The sequence below is a fragment of the Mesocricetus auratus genome, unplaced genomic scaffold, assembly GCF_017639785.1.
Source record: "Mesocricetus auratus isolate SY011 unplaced genomic scaffold, BCM_Maur_2.0 Super-Scaffold_15014, whole genome shotgun sequence".
Lineage (NCBI taxonomy): Eukaryota > Metazoa > Chordata > Mammalia > Rodentia > Cricetidae > Mesocricetus > Mesocricetus auratus.
Window position 1 is genome coordinate 37,854,534 of NW_024429186.1, and position 19,715 is coordinate 37,874,248.

A 19,715-nucleotide genomic window follows, 5' to 3' on the forward strand; every position below is an offset into this window, starting at 1 on the left:
AAACACATCATGCATGCACATTTAAAAAATTATTTAAAAATTAATTTTAAAAACCCACCACCTACCTACTTTGCTGGCTGAAGGTATAATACAGTGGTACATCACTTGCCTAGCATTGCAAGGCCCTGGAAGCACACAGGTCAGAGAGAGCCTATCTATCTCCCTGCCAGGAGAGGCATACTGCTTAGGTCTAAGTCTATCTATCTCCCTGCCAGGAGAGGCATACTGCTTAGGTCTGAGGACTTTTTTTTTTTTTGAGACAGGGTCTCTCTACATAACCCTGGCTGTCCTAGAACTCTTTGTAGAGCAGGTTGACCTCAAACTTACAAAAAGATTTGGCTGCCTCTGTTAAAGGCGTGCACTGCTACACCTGGCTAATTCTGGAATCTAATATATTCATGGGCTCATCAGGGACCAGATCTAAGCTGCAGACTAAGAACAGGTCATGGCCTTCAGGGCATTCCTCTGCAGCCCCACAAGCTCCTAGCTTAGCAAGTGGAGTATAGATTCTCCCTTAGCTGACACACCTCTGTGTGCTGCATAAACCACTTACACAAAGACAAATGTTTATGACCGACTCTCACGTCAAGGGCCCTGTGCCTTCCCTGAGATCGTGCCAGCTGCTTCTCCTCCCTCCTCCCCAGGGCAACACACCTACATTATTCATTCAGTTGAAGCATACCTCACCCTTGTCCTCTTGGCGGCTGGATAGAATCAGCGTCCCCTACTTTCCAAGCTCCAGCCCTCACCTCACTGTTCACTGAGGATTTGACCTCTCCAGATATTCAACTTTCTCTCCCTTGGCCTAGCCCCTGGCTTGATATTTACCAGACAGCAAGAAATTCCCTGTGTCTTTCATGGGCACACCTCAGCTACAATTCTACTTTCCTTGAGCAGAGATGTGAAGGGAAGAGAAGGGGCCGTGCTAGTGTGGGACAGGGAAAGTCTCACCAGAGCCTCAAGGCATGTTTCAGGACTTGAGGGTTTTTTTCCTGAGGCTGTCCTTCCCTTGTCCATTTGTTCGTCTTTTCTAGGATTAAGAAGACACTACTTTCTGTACTCACTGCATCGAGGAGGAGTTGTCAGGATGTTCCTCCAAAGGTCCAAGTAAAACTCAAAGACTTTTACCCACGGGTCTCCCATCTTGTGAAAAGGACCGAGAGTTCATGCACTTCCTCCTCTTTTTACCCTCTACTGAATTAAATCATCATGACCAAACCCAACTCAAGCTAAGAGAGAGGCTGGGTAAACCACTCAGGCATCAGTTAGAACCTGGAGAACTTTCTCAAACCAGCAGAAGTCCTAGGCTCTAGGCCAGTCCTGGGGTTCCCTGACCTTCAGGCAGTTCACACAGCACAGAGCAATACTACACTCATAGAAGTGGCTATCCCGCCCATAAAGTTCTGCTAGGTGGCTGGAGAGAAAGGCCAGGTGATAGGTAGTGGTACTGACCAACTCCATATTCAATAATCCTCCCTTCAGCACGGGGCAGGATAAATCTCTGCAATTCTGAAACCTGGAATGAAGAGACTGAGGCCAGGAGCTGCACAAAAGTGTAAGCCTCACCATGTTGGATAGAAATGAAGAGATTCCTGCTGCCCTGCCCTTCTAATAGAGCTCCTGTTTGCTTTGGCTAACCAGGTTGAGGGTTTTGCCTTACTGAAAGAATCTAATTAATGCAAAGACTGGGGGTATTTTAGATTACAATGAAACATTAAATGGGAAGGTCTTGGTCCCTCAACAAGTTTCCCACATGGTTAAACTGTAGTCCTCATCCTCATGTCTACTCTGTGGTTCAGAAGCCACAGGCTTTCCATGGGAAATGATAACTCACATTTATGAACTTCCACAACTGTCTGACACTTTCTAATTTTGTCCCACTTGGGACAAGAGTGGCCAAGAATGGTTAGACCCAGAAGAAACCATAAAGTCATCCGGAGCCAGGCACCTTCTGTCAGCCATGGGCAAGCAGCTTTACCCCACAGCTACCCATGATCCTTTGTTGACAACCCTCCCTGTCATTATCTTTCTGGACACTTGGCACTCAAGAGAAATTTGCATTCACTTCTATGCCTCTTTTGGGGGGAGAAGGAGTTCCTAAAACTAGTTTCTGAACATTGAAACATCTTAAACATCTAGAACTTCTGAGTTTATTTTTCCCCTTTTCTTTAAAGATTTACTTTTGTGTGTGTGGTGCGTGCATGTGTGCGTGAGTGCATAAGTGCGCGAGTGCACATGTCTAAAATATGTATGTACACCACATGAGTGCCTGGTGCCTGTGGAAGTTGTAAGAGGGTGTCAGATCCCCTGGAACTTGACAGTTACAAGCTGGGAACTGAATTCAGGTCCTCTGCAAGAGTAGCAAGTGCTCTTAATGCTGGCACCATCTCCCCAGTCCTTTTTAAAAAGGACTTTTAAGGGGGGTGGAGAGATGGCTCAGCAGTTAAGAGTAATTGCTGTTCTTGCAGAGGACCTGGGTTTGATTCCTAGCACCCACACAGTGGTTCACAATTGTCAGCAACTCCAATTCCAGGGGATCCAATTCCCACTTCTAACCTCTGAAGCCTCATACATTCACGTAGGCAAAACACCATACACACAAAAATAAAATAAACTTTAAAAGAACTTTTATTTTGGTTTAGTTTGTGAGATAGGGAGTCCACCTATGTAGCCCAGGCTATCCTCAAGCTCACAGTCCTTCTGCCTCAGCCTCCTGAGTGCTGAGATTAAAGGTATGCACTATCACACTCAGAAGCTTTTTAAGGAGAAAAGTATGATGCCTATCCATGCATCTTCTATCGTACTCATCAATTACCAATACTGGCCTTGAATGTGGAGAAGTTTTAAATGCTTCTGCTTTTATAAGAACAGATTTTCTCCATTGCCGCTGGAGTGCTCACAGGCATAGTCATCGCTTTGTAAGTTTCAAGCCTCCTTTTCCCTGAGCACTCCCACCATGAGCAGAGGCAGATGCGTCCTGTAAGAGGCACACCTGGGGCTGTGAAATCTGGATCTGTGGGTAGGCCATCCTTCATCTGGGATCTGATCTTCCTCTCCAGGGTTCCCTAAGCCTCTGTCCTCAGCTATCCTTTCGGTGTGTGGGTCTGTAGTGGCGTGCCAGCCAAGGAGGTGTCAGGTTTACGCAGCTGTCAAGGATCTACTTTCACCAGCTGCAGTTAAGATTCATAAGCTCCCTAGAACTTGGCTGGAGCAACCTGATGAAAAGCACTTGGCACCAATCTGGTATTCAACTCCCCATGTCCACAGCAACTTGGGACACGTGGCAACACTGTGAAATACCAGCCCCATGGCAGCGGGAACAACAGGAAGTCTCCTACACCCAAGCTCAGCACCACCATGCCAAAGGGTTACCTGAGCTGAGACCTTGTCATTCTGGGTCTCAACTGTCCCTTTGAAAAGGGGGCTCAAGCCAGGTGAGGTGGTGCCTGCCTATAATCTCAGCACTTGGAAAGTAGCGGCAGAAGAATCTGGAGTTTAAGGTCATCCTAGGGTACTTAGATGTTTAAAGCCTGCCTAGGCTCTGTGAGACTGTCTAACCACCCCCGCCCCCCAAAGCGGGGGCATAACTCAAGAGGATAAAGCAGTGCTTACCATGTGTGAAGCCCTAGGCTTGATTCCCAGCATCCCAAAAGTGGGTGTCCAACATTCTTACTACTACCCTTTACCCGCTGGACAAAAGAACAGAGGGGAAAGCCAAGATTTTGGAGCCTACCTGATGCATCAGTTTCCGGAGTACAGAGGTTACAGGTGGACGCTAGCACTGAACTAGACACGTTCCACTTTTCATACATCAATACTGTAACATGTATTCCTCATACATCACCTGTGACTAATACGTTTAGATTTACTTCTACCACTGCAGTTTGTCCCTTCTGTAGGTCCTTTCCCCTTTTGTTTTGGTTTTTTTGTTTGTTTGGTTGGTTTGTTTTTATTTGAGACAAGGTCTCATGTAGCCCAACCTTGACCTGATCTTTCTGCTTCTACTTCCTGGGTGCTGGGATTACAGGCATACACTACCATACTTGGACCATACTCCCCTCCTCTATAAGGCCTTTCCTGTTTGCAGTCTGTATTCAACAGACTTTCCTTAACTCACTTCCTCACTGTAGCGATCTGAAAGTTAATGTATAACCTAGTTTTATTCATTATCACTTCTATTTATTCTGGACTCAAAGACAGCAGACTACTGAGGGGGTAACTTGGTGGCAGAGAGTTGCCTAGCACGCATGAGGTCCTGGGTTCTATCTCTAGTACCACAAAATGAGGAGGCAGGGGAGCAGCTGGTTGTTGCATTAGGGGTTCTCTCCTCTAGAAAATAAAACACCCAGCTACTTTTAACTGAGCACATGAAGACATTTCCCAGCCTTCTTTGATGCTGAGTGTAACCACGTGTCTAAGACACGGCCAGTGGGATCTGGGCAGAAGCATACATGTACCCTCTGGGTCATACACTTAAAAGGAAAGAGTGGGGCCGTAGGCACTAGGGTGAATCGTCTTTAAGCTCAGGGCTGGACTGCTTCTGCCTGGGAAGTTACACATGACAGACGCAAGCACCTGTTTGGTCTAAGCCTTTGTGTTGCTTCTTTCTTAAACAGCAGCCACACTCTTAAGTAGCTAAAACAGAAGAGTGATATTTAAGTGTTTTATCCTGTCCTCATTCTTCTGCTTTCTGAATCTGAGGCTTCACTTTTCTTGTCAAGTTTGGAGTGTTTTAAGGCGTTATCTTCTCAAACGATCCCTTTCCTTCGTGCTCTCCTCCACGGCCGTGATAGAGTATGATCTGGAATACACAGAGTCTCGTGGCCCTAGCGGTCACATCTTGCTGCATCTTCATTTCTCTGTGTGATCTTCTTAGTGTTTTTTTGCCTGTTCCTATCTTCTGGGCACAGCCCCTGCCTTCCATGCATAAAGCTCTGGGTTTGGTCACTAGTAATAGACACACAGTCTAGCTTACGGTGCCAATCAGATGTTTAACCTAACCACTGGAAAACTAATATAAACACTTTTCTCAAAGGTCTAGCTGGCTTTCAGGTCTGCCTGGTCCCTTGGATACTGTGTTGTTCAATTTCTTTATTCTGTTACCAGTAGCTTTTAATGAATTTATAGTCTCTTGTCCATGGGTCTATCATTAGAAGTCCAATTATTTCTTGTGTATGTGAATTCCTACTAACTATAGATTCTCCCCACCCTCAGGCACTAGTCACTTTGGGTAACACATTCATCTTCACTAAGGCTCATTTTGATTCCTGGGACTCTTGAGTAACCTGGATTGAAGTCTTGTTCCTCCTCCAAAGAGACTGTGAGTCTGTTCCTACGAGTTTCTCCAGTGTCACCCCTGACCCAGAACTCAGGTTCTTAAATCACGCAGCTATATAAGTCCAACAGTAAACCATTGTTCTTCCCAGAGCTTTAAGTCTGAGAAGCTGTGGCCATCTCATGGTGCTGGTGGGTGATTTCCTTACCGTCGTTATTTATAACTAGTCCAGGTTACACAGGAGACTCAGTTTTAGCTTCAGGCAGCCAAACCTTATCTGACTCCACAGATGTAAAAACTCAAACCTGGAACCTTTGTGACTAAGGGGAAGCTAGCCACTGCCTGCCCCCTCTCGCACAGGTGCTAAAGCTGAGCACTCCTGTTTTGTCCCTGCTCACTTGACTCCCGGGAAGCCTCTTGCTTTTTTTCAGGGTTTATCTCACTTGTAGAAGATTGTGCTTCATTCTCGGTGATCTTCCTTTGTTTTGTTTTATCTGAGGCTGTTTTGGTGTCTATCCCCCCAGACATGTTTCAGCCCACTTGCCTGAGTATATCCTCCTTATCTTTCCTTCCTCTCCCCCAATACCAGGGCCTAAGGCAAGGTCCTCAGACTTAATAGTGACAAAACCATCTTCTAGGAGCCTGTTAACCACAGATTACTAACAGCATCCCAGAGACTTAAAACAAGAGGACTAGGGTGACCCAAGAACAGACACTTGAGCAAGCAGCCCCCCAGATGATTCTGGCAAAGTGGTTCTGACCACACCATCCTTGGATCTACTGCCCTCTCCCTCAGGTGCCTCAAGTCTTATATTCCACAGGCAGTACCACAGGAACCCTATGCTGTCTGAATTAAGAAAGCAATGCCAATAGACCCAAGGTTCAAGAGCTCAAGTCCAATCTAGCCCAACCTCAGCGGTGGGAATGCCGAAGTGACACTACTGACTGGCCTTCCCAAACTTCAGTACGCAGAGCTATCAGAAGGGCAGGTCCCCGGCTCCATTCTTTCCAGCTATACTAATCAAGGCTGACTTAGAAGGGTGAGCTGAACTTTACCTTTGCACTAAGGGTTAGCTGAGAACAATGATACTGTAATCAGAACCGCCAAGGACCAGTTAGTTGCGTCACTTAACTGTCATGTTGCACACAAATGCATTTTCACGGCAGGCTTCCACTCTCTAAAAAGGTTGTACCTCTGAAGGCCAGCCACTTGGATGTATCTTCCCAGGGCAATGTGACAAGAGGTGAGTTTCACAGATCAGCCCACCTAAGCTTACACATTCAACACCTGTTGGCACTACTCAGCATCCTCACTTGTATATAAGCCATCAGATACCAGTCTCAAAATAACTAAGAGGTATATACATCATGTCCAGGCCTGAGAAGTGGGAGATCACAGAGCCGGGCAGCTAGGAGCCAGGCAGGGAGGGGCTGACTCCAGAATTTGTTCGCTGTCCCCAGAAAATCAGGCGCTGGGGATGGGCAGGAGGCTGGAGATTTCCATTGTTCTAAGAAAATCATCTAGTCCACAACACGCTTGAAACTAATATTGACAGCTGTACTAATAAATAATAAAGGAAATATGGTGAAGATAAGCCACGAGGGACTCACAGTGACAGAGGACCAAGGTGACTGCATCTTTTTTTTAATTTTAATTGTCTCTGACAGGGTCTTACTATGTAGCCCGGGTTTGCCTCAAATTCCTTAGAAGCCAGGAGTGGCCTTGAACTCACAGATTTCTGCCTGCCTCTGCCTCCTGAGTGCTAGAATTACAGCTGCACTACAGCACACCCAGCTGGACTGCATCATTCTTTAGTGTGTGGCACCTGAGGTGGTCCAGCCAGGAGAAAAGCTTAGTGAAGAAAAAAAAAATGCTTCCTTGGGTTTTTATTTTTAATTAAAAACATAGCAAAGTCTCAGCTGGAGTTCACTTTCCCCAACACACCCTCTCCCCTCTGACCCTGACAATGCCTCTGGCCCCAACCCAGGTGCAAGGGAACTTCCTGCTCTCCAGGGACTCACCTTGTCAGCCAGCAGCTCCCTTATCTTGCTGGCCTGAAGGCGGAAGCGGAAAAGCTGCGTCTCCAGGGAAAGGCAGCGCTTCTGCCAGTCTACGCCGGCCACCTCCACCTTGACTTCTGCCATGATGGAATCCAAGTTCTCCCGGGAGCCACTGAGAAAGGGGAAGATAAGAGTGAGGGGGAGGAGACCAAAGGGCAGAGAAATCAGGGTGGGGAAAGAGGTGACTCCAGCTCCCAGCCAGCGGCAGGACCAGGCGGCTGGGCAACTTCAGGACAAACCTGGGACACCTTTACAACCTGGTTCCTTCCTCTTTTTTTTTAAGATTTTATTTATTTATTAATAAGTATACAGTGTTCTGTCTACACACCAGAAGAGGGCACCAGATCTCATTACAGATGGTTGTGAGCCACCATATGGTTGCTGGGAATTTAACTCAGGACCTCTGGAAAAGCAGCCAGTGCTCTTAACCTCTGAGCCATCTCTCCAGCCCGGTTCCTTTCTCTTTTGTGACAGTCTGATATATTTCAGTGAGTGGTAAATTCTCTTAATTAACGTACAAAGCATTAGGCTTTTCTGTGGTTATTTTCAAGTAAAGAGTGTTTTTGTCAGATTCCTTCTCCAGCCACTGCCCCCACTTGGAGCGGCAGGCCACCTCCTTCCCTCAAGCCACTACGCCGCCACAAGCACTCCATCGCCCACCCCACCTTCCTCAGCACCTTCCTTCCCTCTCTTGCTCCCTTTCCAGTTTCCCAACAGTTGCTGGAACTCCTTCCCTGGGGCACCCTCCTTATAGGGCACCAAGAGCAACGCGAGGATAAGTCCACCAAAGTCCAATTTGGAAGACCAATGAATCCATCAGGTTACACAGAGCATGAGTAATGGGGTACTTACAGGAATGTGGGCGATCACACAGTATCTCACCCCAGCACGGAGGACAACGTCCCCTCACTCCAGTTAACATTCCAGGCTATAGACTCTAGCACCACAAGGCCATGTGAAATGAGGGCATAATTACATACAACTGGCCAGGAGGTGAGAGGAGAGTTTCAGGAATCTCAGGGGAGGGCCCAATGACCCTCCCCAACCCCTCCTTCTACACGGGAATGCCAACAGTCAACAAGCCCCATCTGGGGGTCACTTGCAAGCAGTCACAGCTGTTGTGATGAAATGATGGCTGTTAAACTTGGATGGTGTTCTACAATAATAGCCTATACCCACACTTGCTCAAAACCTACAGACACACATACACACACACAGAAAGCTAAGATCCACATGTGAGATACAAGACAGTCTTTCTGAGTCTAGGTTACCTTGCTTAATATAATAATATCCAGATCTAGAAATGTTTCTACAAATTTCATAATTACATTTTTATTTATAGCTGAACAAAATTCCATTTGGCATATGCCACATTTCCATTATCCACTCATCTGTTGAACATTTAGGCTGGTTCTATTCCCTTTGTACTATGTACAATGAGAAACATGGATGAGCAAGTATCTCTGTGGTAGGATATGATGTCTTTTGGGAATGTGCCCAGGAGTAATACAGCTGGGTCATTTAGAAGTTCTATTTTTAACTTTTTATTACATTTAAAAAATAACTTGACTGTTATTCATGGCATTCATATACACGTGAGTGTGCAGCCATGCACTGGAATATGATGTACCTACCAGGGGTCACACCCTCAAGAGAAACTGTTCATAGCTTCTCAGTTAGGGGTGGAGATCCATGAACTCCTTCTGTGTTTTTAGTTTCTTAAGAAACTTCCACAGTGATTTCTATATTGCATTAGTTTACATTTACCTTCCTATTAGCAGTGACTATTGGTCCCTCGCAAGCATTTGCTGTCACCTGCTTTCTTGGTGATAGCTATTCCAACTGGGGCAAAAAGTCAAACACAGGGCTCCCTTGTTTTTCATTTAATTATCTACTCAACTGCCATATTGTCAGATACCATTCTAGGCTCTGCAGTTGAGAAAGTAGAAGTCCCTGCCTTGAAGTTTTCCACCATAACATATGCACAGTTGACATGTAAATAAACAGGAGCAGGGAAAGGGGTTGAGGGTAGGGGTGTGGGCCTTGGTGGTGCTTAGGTAAACCTTACAGCAGAAAAACATTCATCCAAGGTCACACAGCTACCTGGAGGCAGAGCTCTGGTTCCCACTTTATTCCTGATTCTCTGTGGATGTTAAGTGGGCTGAGACAGTGGACTGGAAATATGCTGTGGGTTTCCTTGACATTCTCCTGGTTAGCTGGGGTCTTGCCACCTGTCATCAATTCACCCTGACTGGAAAGAAACACTTGTTCAAGTCAAATTGTAAGACACAAGCCAGAAGACTTCTAGATGTTTTGCTCCAGCCTCTGGTGAAAGCAACCTTTCATAACCCCAGCCAGCAGGGGAATTTACCCAGATGTCTCCTACCTGTAGTTTAGACAAGAAAAACTGGGTCAAGGATGAGAAAAGAAGCAGGCATGAATGTGCCTGGGCTCGGGGAGAGAGGCACAGGGTAAGCAGGAGAGGAAAGCTGGAAGGTTCCATCAGCACCAGAGCTTGTGATCTCCCAAGCCACTGTGATCTCAGCAGCAAGCATAAATAAGGGCTGGCCCAAACTGTGATATATGGTCACCTGACTACCAAATCATTTTAAGAAATGACTGTTAATAGTTCTCGGTTGATAGTAGTCTTTAACGTCACCTGTTAAGTGTTACAGAGGATTTTCAGAGAAATTTTAAAACACCCTACGGCAAAAGAGTGGGGCAAAAACACATGTCAAGTAAGATTTGTAAAATAGTGCCACTTGTGGGCTGGACAGATGGCTCAGCAGTTAAGAGCACTGGCTGCTCTTCCAGAGGATCCTGATTTAATTCCCAGCAACCTCATGGTGACTCCTAACCACATGGAACTCCAGTTCCAGGAAATCCAATCCCTTCTAGCCTCTGCTGACACCTGACTTGGAGGCAGAGGCACAAGGTGGGCAGGATGGTGGACACGCATGTGGTGCAAACACACATGCAGGCAAAACACCTTACACACAAACGTTAAAAAAACAAGGATCACACACACATGTGCGCACACATAAAAACAGTTAAAGAGGCCACAAATTTGAAAGGGATTATGGGAGGGAGGATACATGGGAGAGTTTGGAGGGAATAAAGGCAAGAAGGAAATGATATAGTTGTAATTTCAAAATATTTTTAAATGATTAAAAATAGTAAGTGTGTGTGTGTGTGTGTGTGTGTGTGTGTGTGTGTGTGTGTGTGTTGCTGTGAATTAAACATAGGGACTCGTGCCCTCCATACTTCTCAGCTGTACCCTAGTCCTAACTGCTGGATGGTTTGGGAAACTAGGTGGCCGGTCTATGAAGTCTGCTTTTAAATATTTATTTATTTTATATATATAGTGTTCTGCCTGCAGGCCAAAAAAGGGACCCAGATCTTATTATGGATAGTTGTGAGTCACCGTGTGGGTGCTGGGAATTAAACCCAGGACCTCTGGAAGAACACCCAGTGCTCTTAACCTCTGAGCCATCTCTCCAGGCCCAAATGTGTTATGTTTTGAAATCCTCTTCTCTGATTCCTCAGGAGCCATGTGGCCTCTAAAAACCCAGTCACTTTCCGATCTGTTGCCAGATAGTAAGACCACCTGGGAGCAATAGCGAGCCGCTTGCATGGTTAATCACCAACATTGTTTTCCCCTTCACACTTGACTTTGATTAGTTTCTCCTATTATGTTTTGTTTCTGAGACTCAGTTTCTCTGTGTAGCTCTGGCTGACCTGGAACTCACAGAGATCTGCCTGCGCTAGGCCTTTCCCAATAGGCTTTACCAATAGCTTCGACTACTTGAGTCCTTATTGTATGGCAGGACATGCAGTCTTTTTAATCCTCAGGTCAACCTAGAAGTGGCAGAAAGGCACTACTGTCCCCACACAGAAGGTCACCTGGAACAAAGTCTGATTAGTTTCTACAGACAGTCCCATAGCTGGCCAGCAGCGGGGCTCATTCACCATCCTTCCCCCTGCCCAAAAGAAGAGTCAGACACTAAGGTAAACCTAAAGCCTGGATTTTCCAAGGCACCTGAGACTCCTATACCCTGTCACCGCAAACCTCCACAAGCTCAGACACTGGCCACGTGAGGAGACCTGGAGAGAAGAACAGAACAATCACACCACGAGAGAGGTCTAGTGTCTGATTCTTTTGGCTCTGGGAGCCTCTGAACACTGGACATATGACCTAAGACCAGAAGTGTCATCCTAGACAATAGCGACATTGTGACCTCCCAGCCGGTCCCACTTCAAAAGACTGGGACCAACTGGAACAAGCAGGAAGACAAAAGACAAAAACAAAACATGACCTTATCTGAGCTAAGATCCCTGCTGTGAAGACAAACAGGGCCTAGGAGGGCTGGGAGAAGCTGGGGGAAGGCTTCATGTTTGAATCTCCTTGTCCTTTAGGGAAATTTTGTTTTTCATCCTATAAACAGGAAAAGTGGCAGATCTGAGACCAGGAATTGGGAAGTCTTGTTCTCTAATCCAGGCTAAGAACTAAAGCACCCAAGAAGATCCAGGAGTTGGGGGCAGGACTCAGGAAATTTGGTGACCTGAGTTTGATTTAAATATGTAAGTCCTTTTGATTGTCCCCAACTTCTATAGATACTATGGGGGCTGGGAAATGCCAGATTATCAGTTTCCTAGACTTCTGGAAATGTTTCTAGCCTCTGCCTGGTCCTCATACTCCAGGAGTAACTTTCCCCATTCGGGCAGCTTCATGACTTCATAGTTCTGGACTATCAAGTGATCTGGTAAATCCTTTTCCCCGCCTTAGGGATGCTGACAAGTCCTCAGAAGGCTGGGCTCGTGCTAGGCTTGCCTTGGCATGTGAGGGGATTTAAGGGTTTGGAATCAGATCTAGAGTAAGGTATCTACTGCCAAGTCACAGGCCAGGGGGCTCCAGGCTAAAGCAGATGGTAGGACCATCAGCTGTAAAACAAAAGATGTTAAGAGAAGATGCTAATAAACCTAACTTTGCCTGCTAAGTGTCCTTGCACTTGCACCACCCAGAAAGATGTTCAAGGATAAACAGAAACAAAACAAGAAGGAAGGAGACTGGCACAATAAATCCCCACGCGCCCCACTCAGCAACAACCTCATCACCCCATGGCCATTCTTCTAAAACCTGTTCTTTTGCTTTTACTGGAGCCCAGAAGGCTGGGGTGTGTGACAGATGGGCCAGATGACTGCCAGGGCTCTACCTGCTGCTGTTCTGAAACTCCTCAATCCCAGCCATGGAGACCCCAGAAGCATGCCAGAGGCAAGGACTGGAGGTAAAAGAGATTGTGGGAAAAACACACAAGAACAGTTTGGTGATTTTGGGTTCAGTCTGTATCAGAGAAAACACAAACTTGCCCTGGGATCTCTGGAGCAAACTTGAGGATTTAGCCAGAAATACACAAAATGCTGAGATTTAACTTACTTTAGCCAACTTTTGGTAATTTCTATGTATAATATTGAAGTGGTAAAGCTGTTAAAGACCTGCTATTTTGCAAGCCTTCAAGTCTGGTCACTGCAGACCCAGGAAAGTAATGCTTCCAATAATATTACCAGACAATAAGGAGAGTCAGACACAGTGCTGCACATGTGTAATTCCAGCACTCTGGAGGCTGAGGCACAGGGATCATTAGTAAAAAAATAAAAAAAAAAGGTGATGTAGCCTCTCAGCCTCTCACTTCTGGAATGTGAGGATGTGAGGACCCTATGCGACTTCCATTTCTAAGGATGGACCATCACCTCATACAGGGCTGCTCTTTTAAAGGCCAATTGTGGGAAAGGAAGACTTCCATGCCTCCTGATGCATCTGGGAGGAGGAGGTGAGCAGACACGGGGATCCCTCTGGTCTCAGCACTGCCCTCTGAGCAAACCAGCAGCAAGCACTCCACCTCTACTGGGCGTGAGCATCACCCTTCAGACAGCGTTGGAGGAGGTAAAGGAAAGGGGGAGCTTGCCCTAGCCCTTGAGAACCTAAGTATCAAAGGAGAAACAGCACAGCACTGAAGACCCCAAGCTGAGGCCAAACCACCTGGCTCTGAGCACTAGCTCAGACACAGGAGCCCATCTGTTACTTCTCTGGTCCTCCGTTCCGCGAGAGCACTGATATCAGCTGAGACCTATGAAGCTGCCTATATTTAACTATCTTTCTGACTGTCAAAACAGCTATTTCAGGCTGGGCAGGGTAGTTCAGACCTGTAATCCCAGCACTCAGGGGGCTGAGGCAGGGAAACAGCCTCAAATTCCAGGACAGCCTGTGCTTTGGAGTGAGACTTGGTCTCAAACAAACAATGGTAATTTCATCCGGGTGTGGTGTCCTGTAATCCCAGGACTGGAGAGTTAGAGGCAGGAGACTAATTCTAGGATAGCTGGGACTAATGCAGTGGGGCTGTGGTGGGGGTTGGGAGGGGGGTGTGTACTTATGGGTGAGAGCCTGGGTTGTTTACCTGACACAGTGGAAAAGAAGGGAGAAAGGGATGGGGGAGACACTGCACAGGATTTCCTTGAAAAATTAAAAGAGTATTACCCAAGTCCGGCCCCTGTTGAGTATATAAGCACCAATAACTGACAGCTGATGTAGCTGTGAGCAAACAAACGGCAACCCAGCAGTTCTTGGGCATATGAGGATATGTGGTTCATGAATATGCTCACTGCCGTCCCCACGTGGTAATTTTTAACAATTACATTGTCTTTTTATTTTTCATTTAAAAAAAAGAGAAAATAAGGTGCACAGTAAGGCTCCTTCCCACCCCTGCACTTTCAGCAGAATTTTTTTAGAACTACTGGGAGTGAGGGCAGGCACTCACATACATGCTACACACACACATACACACACACACACTCATAACATGTATACATATAGTATGTGTGTATGCACATGTGTGTGCTGGTATTCACAGAGGCCAGAAGAGGGCGTCAGATAGAATGGAGTTGGATTTACCATGGATGTAGATGCTGGGACCCAAACTCAAATCCTTTGTGAGAGCAGCAAGCCCTCTTAACTGATGTACCGTCCTGTAGACTGTCTTCACTGTACTTACCGGAAGAACTCAGAGCTCTTCCTCTCGGCACACATCCTTACTGCATTCTCTAACCCCCAGGCTTTCAAGAACCTTAATGCACTCCACCGTGAGGCCATCCCAGGATCTTATTTAAGAATCCCTTGTTGATGGACATTTTGAGTTGTTTCCAATCTTTTACTAAAATAAACACTACTACAATGAATATTCCATGAATATGTCTCACTTTATATGTATCAGTATAGAACTGAAGGCTAGTCCTAGAAATGGAATCATAGGATTAAGTAATGTACATTGTAAAGTGCTCTCCCCTGGGGCTCTCCTAGTTCATACTTCAGCCAACAGTTAAGTGCCTATTCTCCAAATCGACTTCAGGTTTTGGTTTTCTCTCAGGGTCTTATTGTGTAGCCTAGGCTGGCCTGGAACTTGCTACATAGTAGACTTGCTTTGAGTTTGTGATCCCCCCTCTGTAATCCTTCCACCACGCCAGGCTACAACATCCATTTAAGACCCAGCTATTGGTAGAGGACAAGACAGGATTAGACAGCTTATTGGTCCATCCGAAGAAAGCAAGATAGTGGCTCAGTAGCAGGCTGCAGTGAGGGAGGGGATCCCTGCACAGCTTACCATCCCTTAACGTCTACACGCATAAGCTCCTCTCTGAGGAGCACACATTTCAATACAGATGCAAAGACAGTCAGAAAGATCCAGGATGAGTGACTATAGAGCCGGCACTAGACAGAAAGATCTGGGATGCGTTACTATAAACCAGGCACTAGAAAGGTTGAGGCAGAAGCGCTGCTGTGGGCATCTGGAAAGAGAGGAGGGGGAAAGGAGAAAGAGGAACAGACATAAAATAAAAAGAAAGAAGAGAGAAAAGAAAAAAATGTACCATGAAGAGAGGAATGAGAGGAACACACTTCTCTCCTGTTGCTGGTGATTTTTTTCAGCCAGAAGAGCAGCACATTACTTTAGGCTAATTGTTAATTTCCCTAAGTTTGGGACTAAAGGGTGAATAGTATCACTGCTCTGAGCAGGTCCCTTAGGCAGCTAGGGGAGGGCAACAGACAATATCACATTCGGAATCTGGAAGGCTTAGGTTTGAGTCTTGTCTCTACGTGACCTTTACAGCCTTTCACTATAACCTTGGGCTAGACACGATTTTTCTGAGTCCTAATTTCCTCTACAGAGAAAGGTGAATAGGCTGACGGAGTGAGTGACGACTACTGCACCCCTCACTGCCTGACACAGAAAATAGTCTAGAAAGTCTGGTGCTGAGGATAGCTATTCCATTGCGGGGAGGGGGGAGAATTCAAGTAATGATCTTTCGAGCGTTCCCTTGGAACCCAGACTTTTCTCAGTGTCAGTAACTTTTATGAGGTGGATTCACGGTCGAAGCTGATGGAGGCAAAATCCTGACAGGGAGGAAGTACGCTGAAGGAGCAACAGAGAGCGTTCTATTTCCACAGGAGGGTCTCCGCTGCCTCTGCCACCCTCCGTGGGAGATGTATTCCTAAGGCTACTAGGACACAAAGCCCCTGATGTCACTCAACGCCCAACCTGTGCTCTTTTCTGCTTGGCCAAAGTGTCACTAAGAGTCCAGCCTGACGCCTAAGACTCCTAGGAGAGACGTTCAGAAATCACATCAGAAACAACCTAGGACGAGGCGCTGAGGGGAGCGGAAGGGTTGAGAGCGGCGAGCACCGAGGTGGAAGGAAGCCTGCACGTACGTCTCGGGGGCCCTTCCCAGGAGCAACTGGATCAAGCCGGTCCCAAATGGCAGGACCTGCCGCGGGCAGGCTCGTCACCGCCTCCCAGTGCGGGTGTCCAGGAGCTCCCGGTTTCCTCCGCCGGTCCCGCGGCTCCCAGGTAGGGAGGCACCTGCTCCGGAGTCGCCCTCCCCGCCGCGAGGACTCAGTCCAGTCCGCCCCGCCGAACGCCCTCTCCGGAGGCACACCCCCGGCCCTCCCGGCCCGCCCCGGTCCCCGGGGACGCTCACCTGAGTGAGCCGCCGGGAGTCCCGCCGCGCCCCCGGCCGCCACGCGCGCCTCTGCCCTGCAGTGGCTCCAGTCCTGTCCCGAGAGGCCGCCGGGTCTCCGCGCCCCCGCAGCAGGGGTCGCGGTGGGCGTGGCGGGCCGAGGTCGGAGCCTGGAAGGTCCCCGGAGCTCCGCACAAAGCCCGCCCCGGCGCCGGCTGCAGCGCCGCGCCCGCTGTGTCCGCACCGCGCTCGGCGGGCAGCTCGCGGCCAGGCACAGGAAATGACCTCAGCAGCCGCAGCCTCCCACCGCGGGGCGCGGCCCGGGCCGCCGGGAGCGCTGCGCGCTGCGACCCCAAGACAGCTGGCACCTCTGCGGGATGCTCATAAGACCGGATCCTTCCCCTGAAGGATGTCCCGGCGAGTGTCTAGCCACCTGTAAAAAAGCACCGCCTGGTTATTGGGAGCAGTCTGTACGGCTGATTTTGTAGTTTGTAGCGAAGAGGGAGCGTGTAACTACAGCTCACAGAACTTGTTTGCTTGTGTATGTATGTATTTCTTATTTTAAAGGCGACGGCCAGGGAGTCAGAAAGGCAAGGGGCCCTTGGCGCAATACCTAACTCACACCGTAGTAATCACACATCCAGAGCAAATGGGACATTTGATGTTTGATTAGGGGATGGGGCTGAGGAAGATGCAAATGAAGAATCTTAGGAAAAGAACCAGGAAGGATCTGCTTTGGAATACTACTTCTTTTGGCTGGGCCTAGCTCATGAAGGAGATTCCAGGTTCGGTCCCCTGAACCCAAAAAGAAAAGGCACGGAGCTGGCTTTCTCAGTTCAATATTCAGAACAGAAACAAAAAACCACCGAGGCCTGTTTCTCCAAGTAGTGCTGGAATAGTCACTCCAAGCCCCCACAAAGAAAAGTCCCCGGCCCCACCCCAGGTTTGAATCTGAATCTGGGGGTAGGAGTGGAGCCATCAGGCAAACCTTCTTGGGCATTCTCATGCACATATTTGAAAGCTCGGGCACTAAGGAAGGCAGTTAAACTGAGTGGGTGTGACAGATGGCTTTATAGGCAAGACCACTGGGTTTTGGGAAGGGGAGACCTATCCATTCACTTTGAATAAGCAAGCATGAGCATAATGTCACTTTCAAATACAGAGGGCTAACAATGGAAACTAGATCTTTCTCCCATCCAGTCTTTTGTGTGGCAGATCACCCCTACCCAAATACAACTGTTGTCATTATGTATAATATATGTGAATGAATGTATATACATTCATTCATGCACATACATGTGTATTCATGTGTTTATATGCATTTATCTATATTCGTGTATTTGTATTTACAACCTACTTTCAACACTAATAAAGTGGGTCCTTCTTTTCCCCTCTCCCCATTCTCTCTCTCTTTCTCTCTTATGAGACAGGATCACACATTGTAGCCTTGGTTGGTCTGGAACTCACTCTGTAAACCAGCCTGCCTTGAATTCATGGAGGTCTGCCGGCTTCTGCTTCCAGAATGCTGGGACTAAAAACGGGTGCCACCACATCCAGCTTGCTTCTTACTCCTGACATTATCATATGCTGACACAAAGTGTGACATTTTAATGCACTTACATTTGTAATGACGAACATTCAAGCTTTCGATTGTTGGCGTGTTGTTACAAGTGACCTGACACGGGAGGATGGAGCTGGGAGGTGGGAAGAATGTCCCTGGCTTCAATGATCCCACAGGGCACTCTTGGAAGGTGAGGATGAAATCCAGTCTGAACCAATTTGGCTCCTTGGTGGTGGCAGAGATCTGGTATTAGCAACAAAGGAACATGAGCGGAGGCCACTTGTCCTCTTATACATTCCTACAGTTGAGATATTAAAAACAGCCGAGACCAAATTAGCAAATGTTAATGTGTCAGCAAGCAAGCACAAAATAGTCACCTACCCTACTTCAAGGCAGGAGGACAGTTGGCTTGCTCTGATTCATTCAAGGGCAGCAGGACCCACATAATCTTCCTGACTGACTCTGTGTTACGAAAACCACTTATTTCACCAAGGAAAGATTATTTCTAGTGTCTCTCAAACACATTAAGGCCTTGGGTATAGATTTTGATGGCCTTTGAAGTACTTTTGTAACCAAGCTCTGGAGTGCACGTTCGTGATTAGAGTACTTCAGTTGCTAACCCCTCTTCTGGGGGTAGAGAAGGAGTCTGTTTGTATACACGTACTACAAGGCTGAGGCTGGCATGTTGACTGAATCAATACAGAATCAGTGTAATAGTCTGTTAGTCTGGGGTTGGTTTCTTCGACAGCGCTGTGGTAAAGAAGGGGAGACGTCAATTTAAGATCCTACTTTGTCACTTTGGTGACTATGTATGTGACTTTCCAGAAGTTGCTGGATTTTCTGTGTTAATTCTTCTTTTGTAAATTGTTAAAAATAAATCCTTTAGAAAGAATTAATCGAGGGGCTGGAGAGATGGCTCTGAGGTTAAGGGAGCTTGCAGTCCTTCAAGAGGACCTGAGTTCAGTTCCCATCACCCACATTTTCTGGTGGCTCACAAATGCCTGTAGTTCCTGCTTCCATGAATTCAGTATTCTTTTCTGACTTCCTTGGGCACCCATACACATGGCATACACATATATATGCACACACATAAGGAAAAATTAAAAGTAAATCTAAAAGAGTTAAATAAAATAATATGATATTTGACTTTTCACAAGTGACTTATATGTGGTAGCTTTTGTTATCCAATCTTTGAACAATACTTTCTGGAGGTCAAATATTTACCATACACTCCACTAACTCTGGGTTGGGAGGATATAAAAGTGATCAAGACAAGCAACCTGCTTTTAAAGAGCCCCTTTGTTATAGGTCTGCAATTCCTGTCTCTCCTGGATAGAGAAACAGGAGACCTCTAGAATTACAGTGACTAACAAGCCACCTCCTCAAGAGACTGCCTGTTTTCTCTGAGCAGGGTTCTGGGCTGCGGAAGGCCACACCCCCTTGTTTCACTAAAACCTCCACAATTCAAAATAGTCTTCCTTCTGCCTGCTTCTTTTAGAAGAAGAGTAGACAGGGTCGAGCAGAGGAGAAAGGGGAGAGGAACCCAGACTTCTAGGAATAGAGAAGTAGGGATAGTCCTAGTCTAATCTCTGCCTCATAGCCAGGGGTATGGTAGCCCTTAGGAACATCAAGAGGCCATTTACTACTGAACCTTTGGAATCAGCTAGGGTAATTATGGGTTGAGTTAGAGAAGTTTGGGGTCACCATCCTAAGGTGGGCTGGAAAGGCAGTGATTGGGCATACAGATAGAAGACCTGGAGGAAGGTGGGAGCGGAGAGTAGGGGGAGTATGAGTATTTGTTGAAGGCAGATGAGC

General features: G+C 47.1%; 1 protein-coding gene across 4 annotated transcripts in view; it reads right to left on the bottom strand.

The window, feature by feature from the left end:
- Positions 1 to 16,584, bottom strand: part of Plekhh1 (pleckstrin homology, MyTH4 and FERM domain containing H1) — a 45,261-nt gene extending 28,677 nt beyond the window's left edge. For 2 of the 4 annotated variants that reach the window (XM_040742841.1, XM_013115398.3), the window contains exons 1-3: positions 16,361 to 16,584; positions 9,440 to 9,587; positions 7,298 to 7,448 (exon numbers count right to left, since the gene is read on the bottom strand). In XM_040742841.1, coding sequence (XP_040598775.1) covers positions 7,298 to 7,420 — 123 coding nt within the window. In that variant the 5' untranslated portion in view covers positions 7,421 to 7,448; positions 9,440 to 9,587; positions 16,361 to 16,584. Of the gene's footprint in view, positions 1 to 7,297; positions 7,449 to 8,188; positions 8,329 to 9,439; positions 9,588 to 16,360 lie in introns of those variants that run through there. The other 2 variants (XM_005072741.4, XM_021228783.2) reach the window with 2 other exon arrangements.
- Positions 16,585 to 19,715: the final 3,131 nt, after the last annotated feature.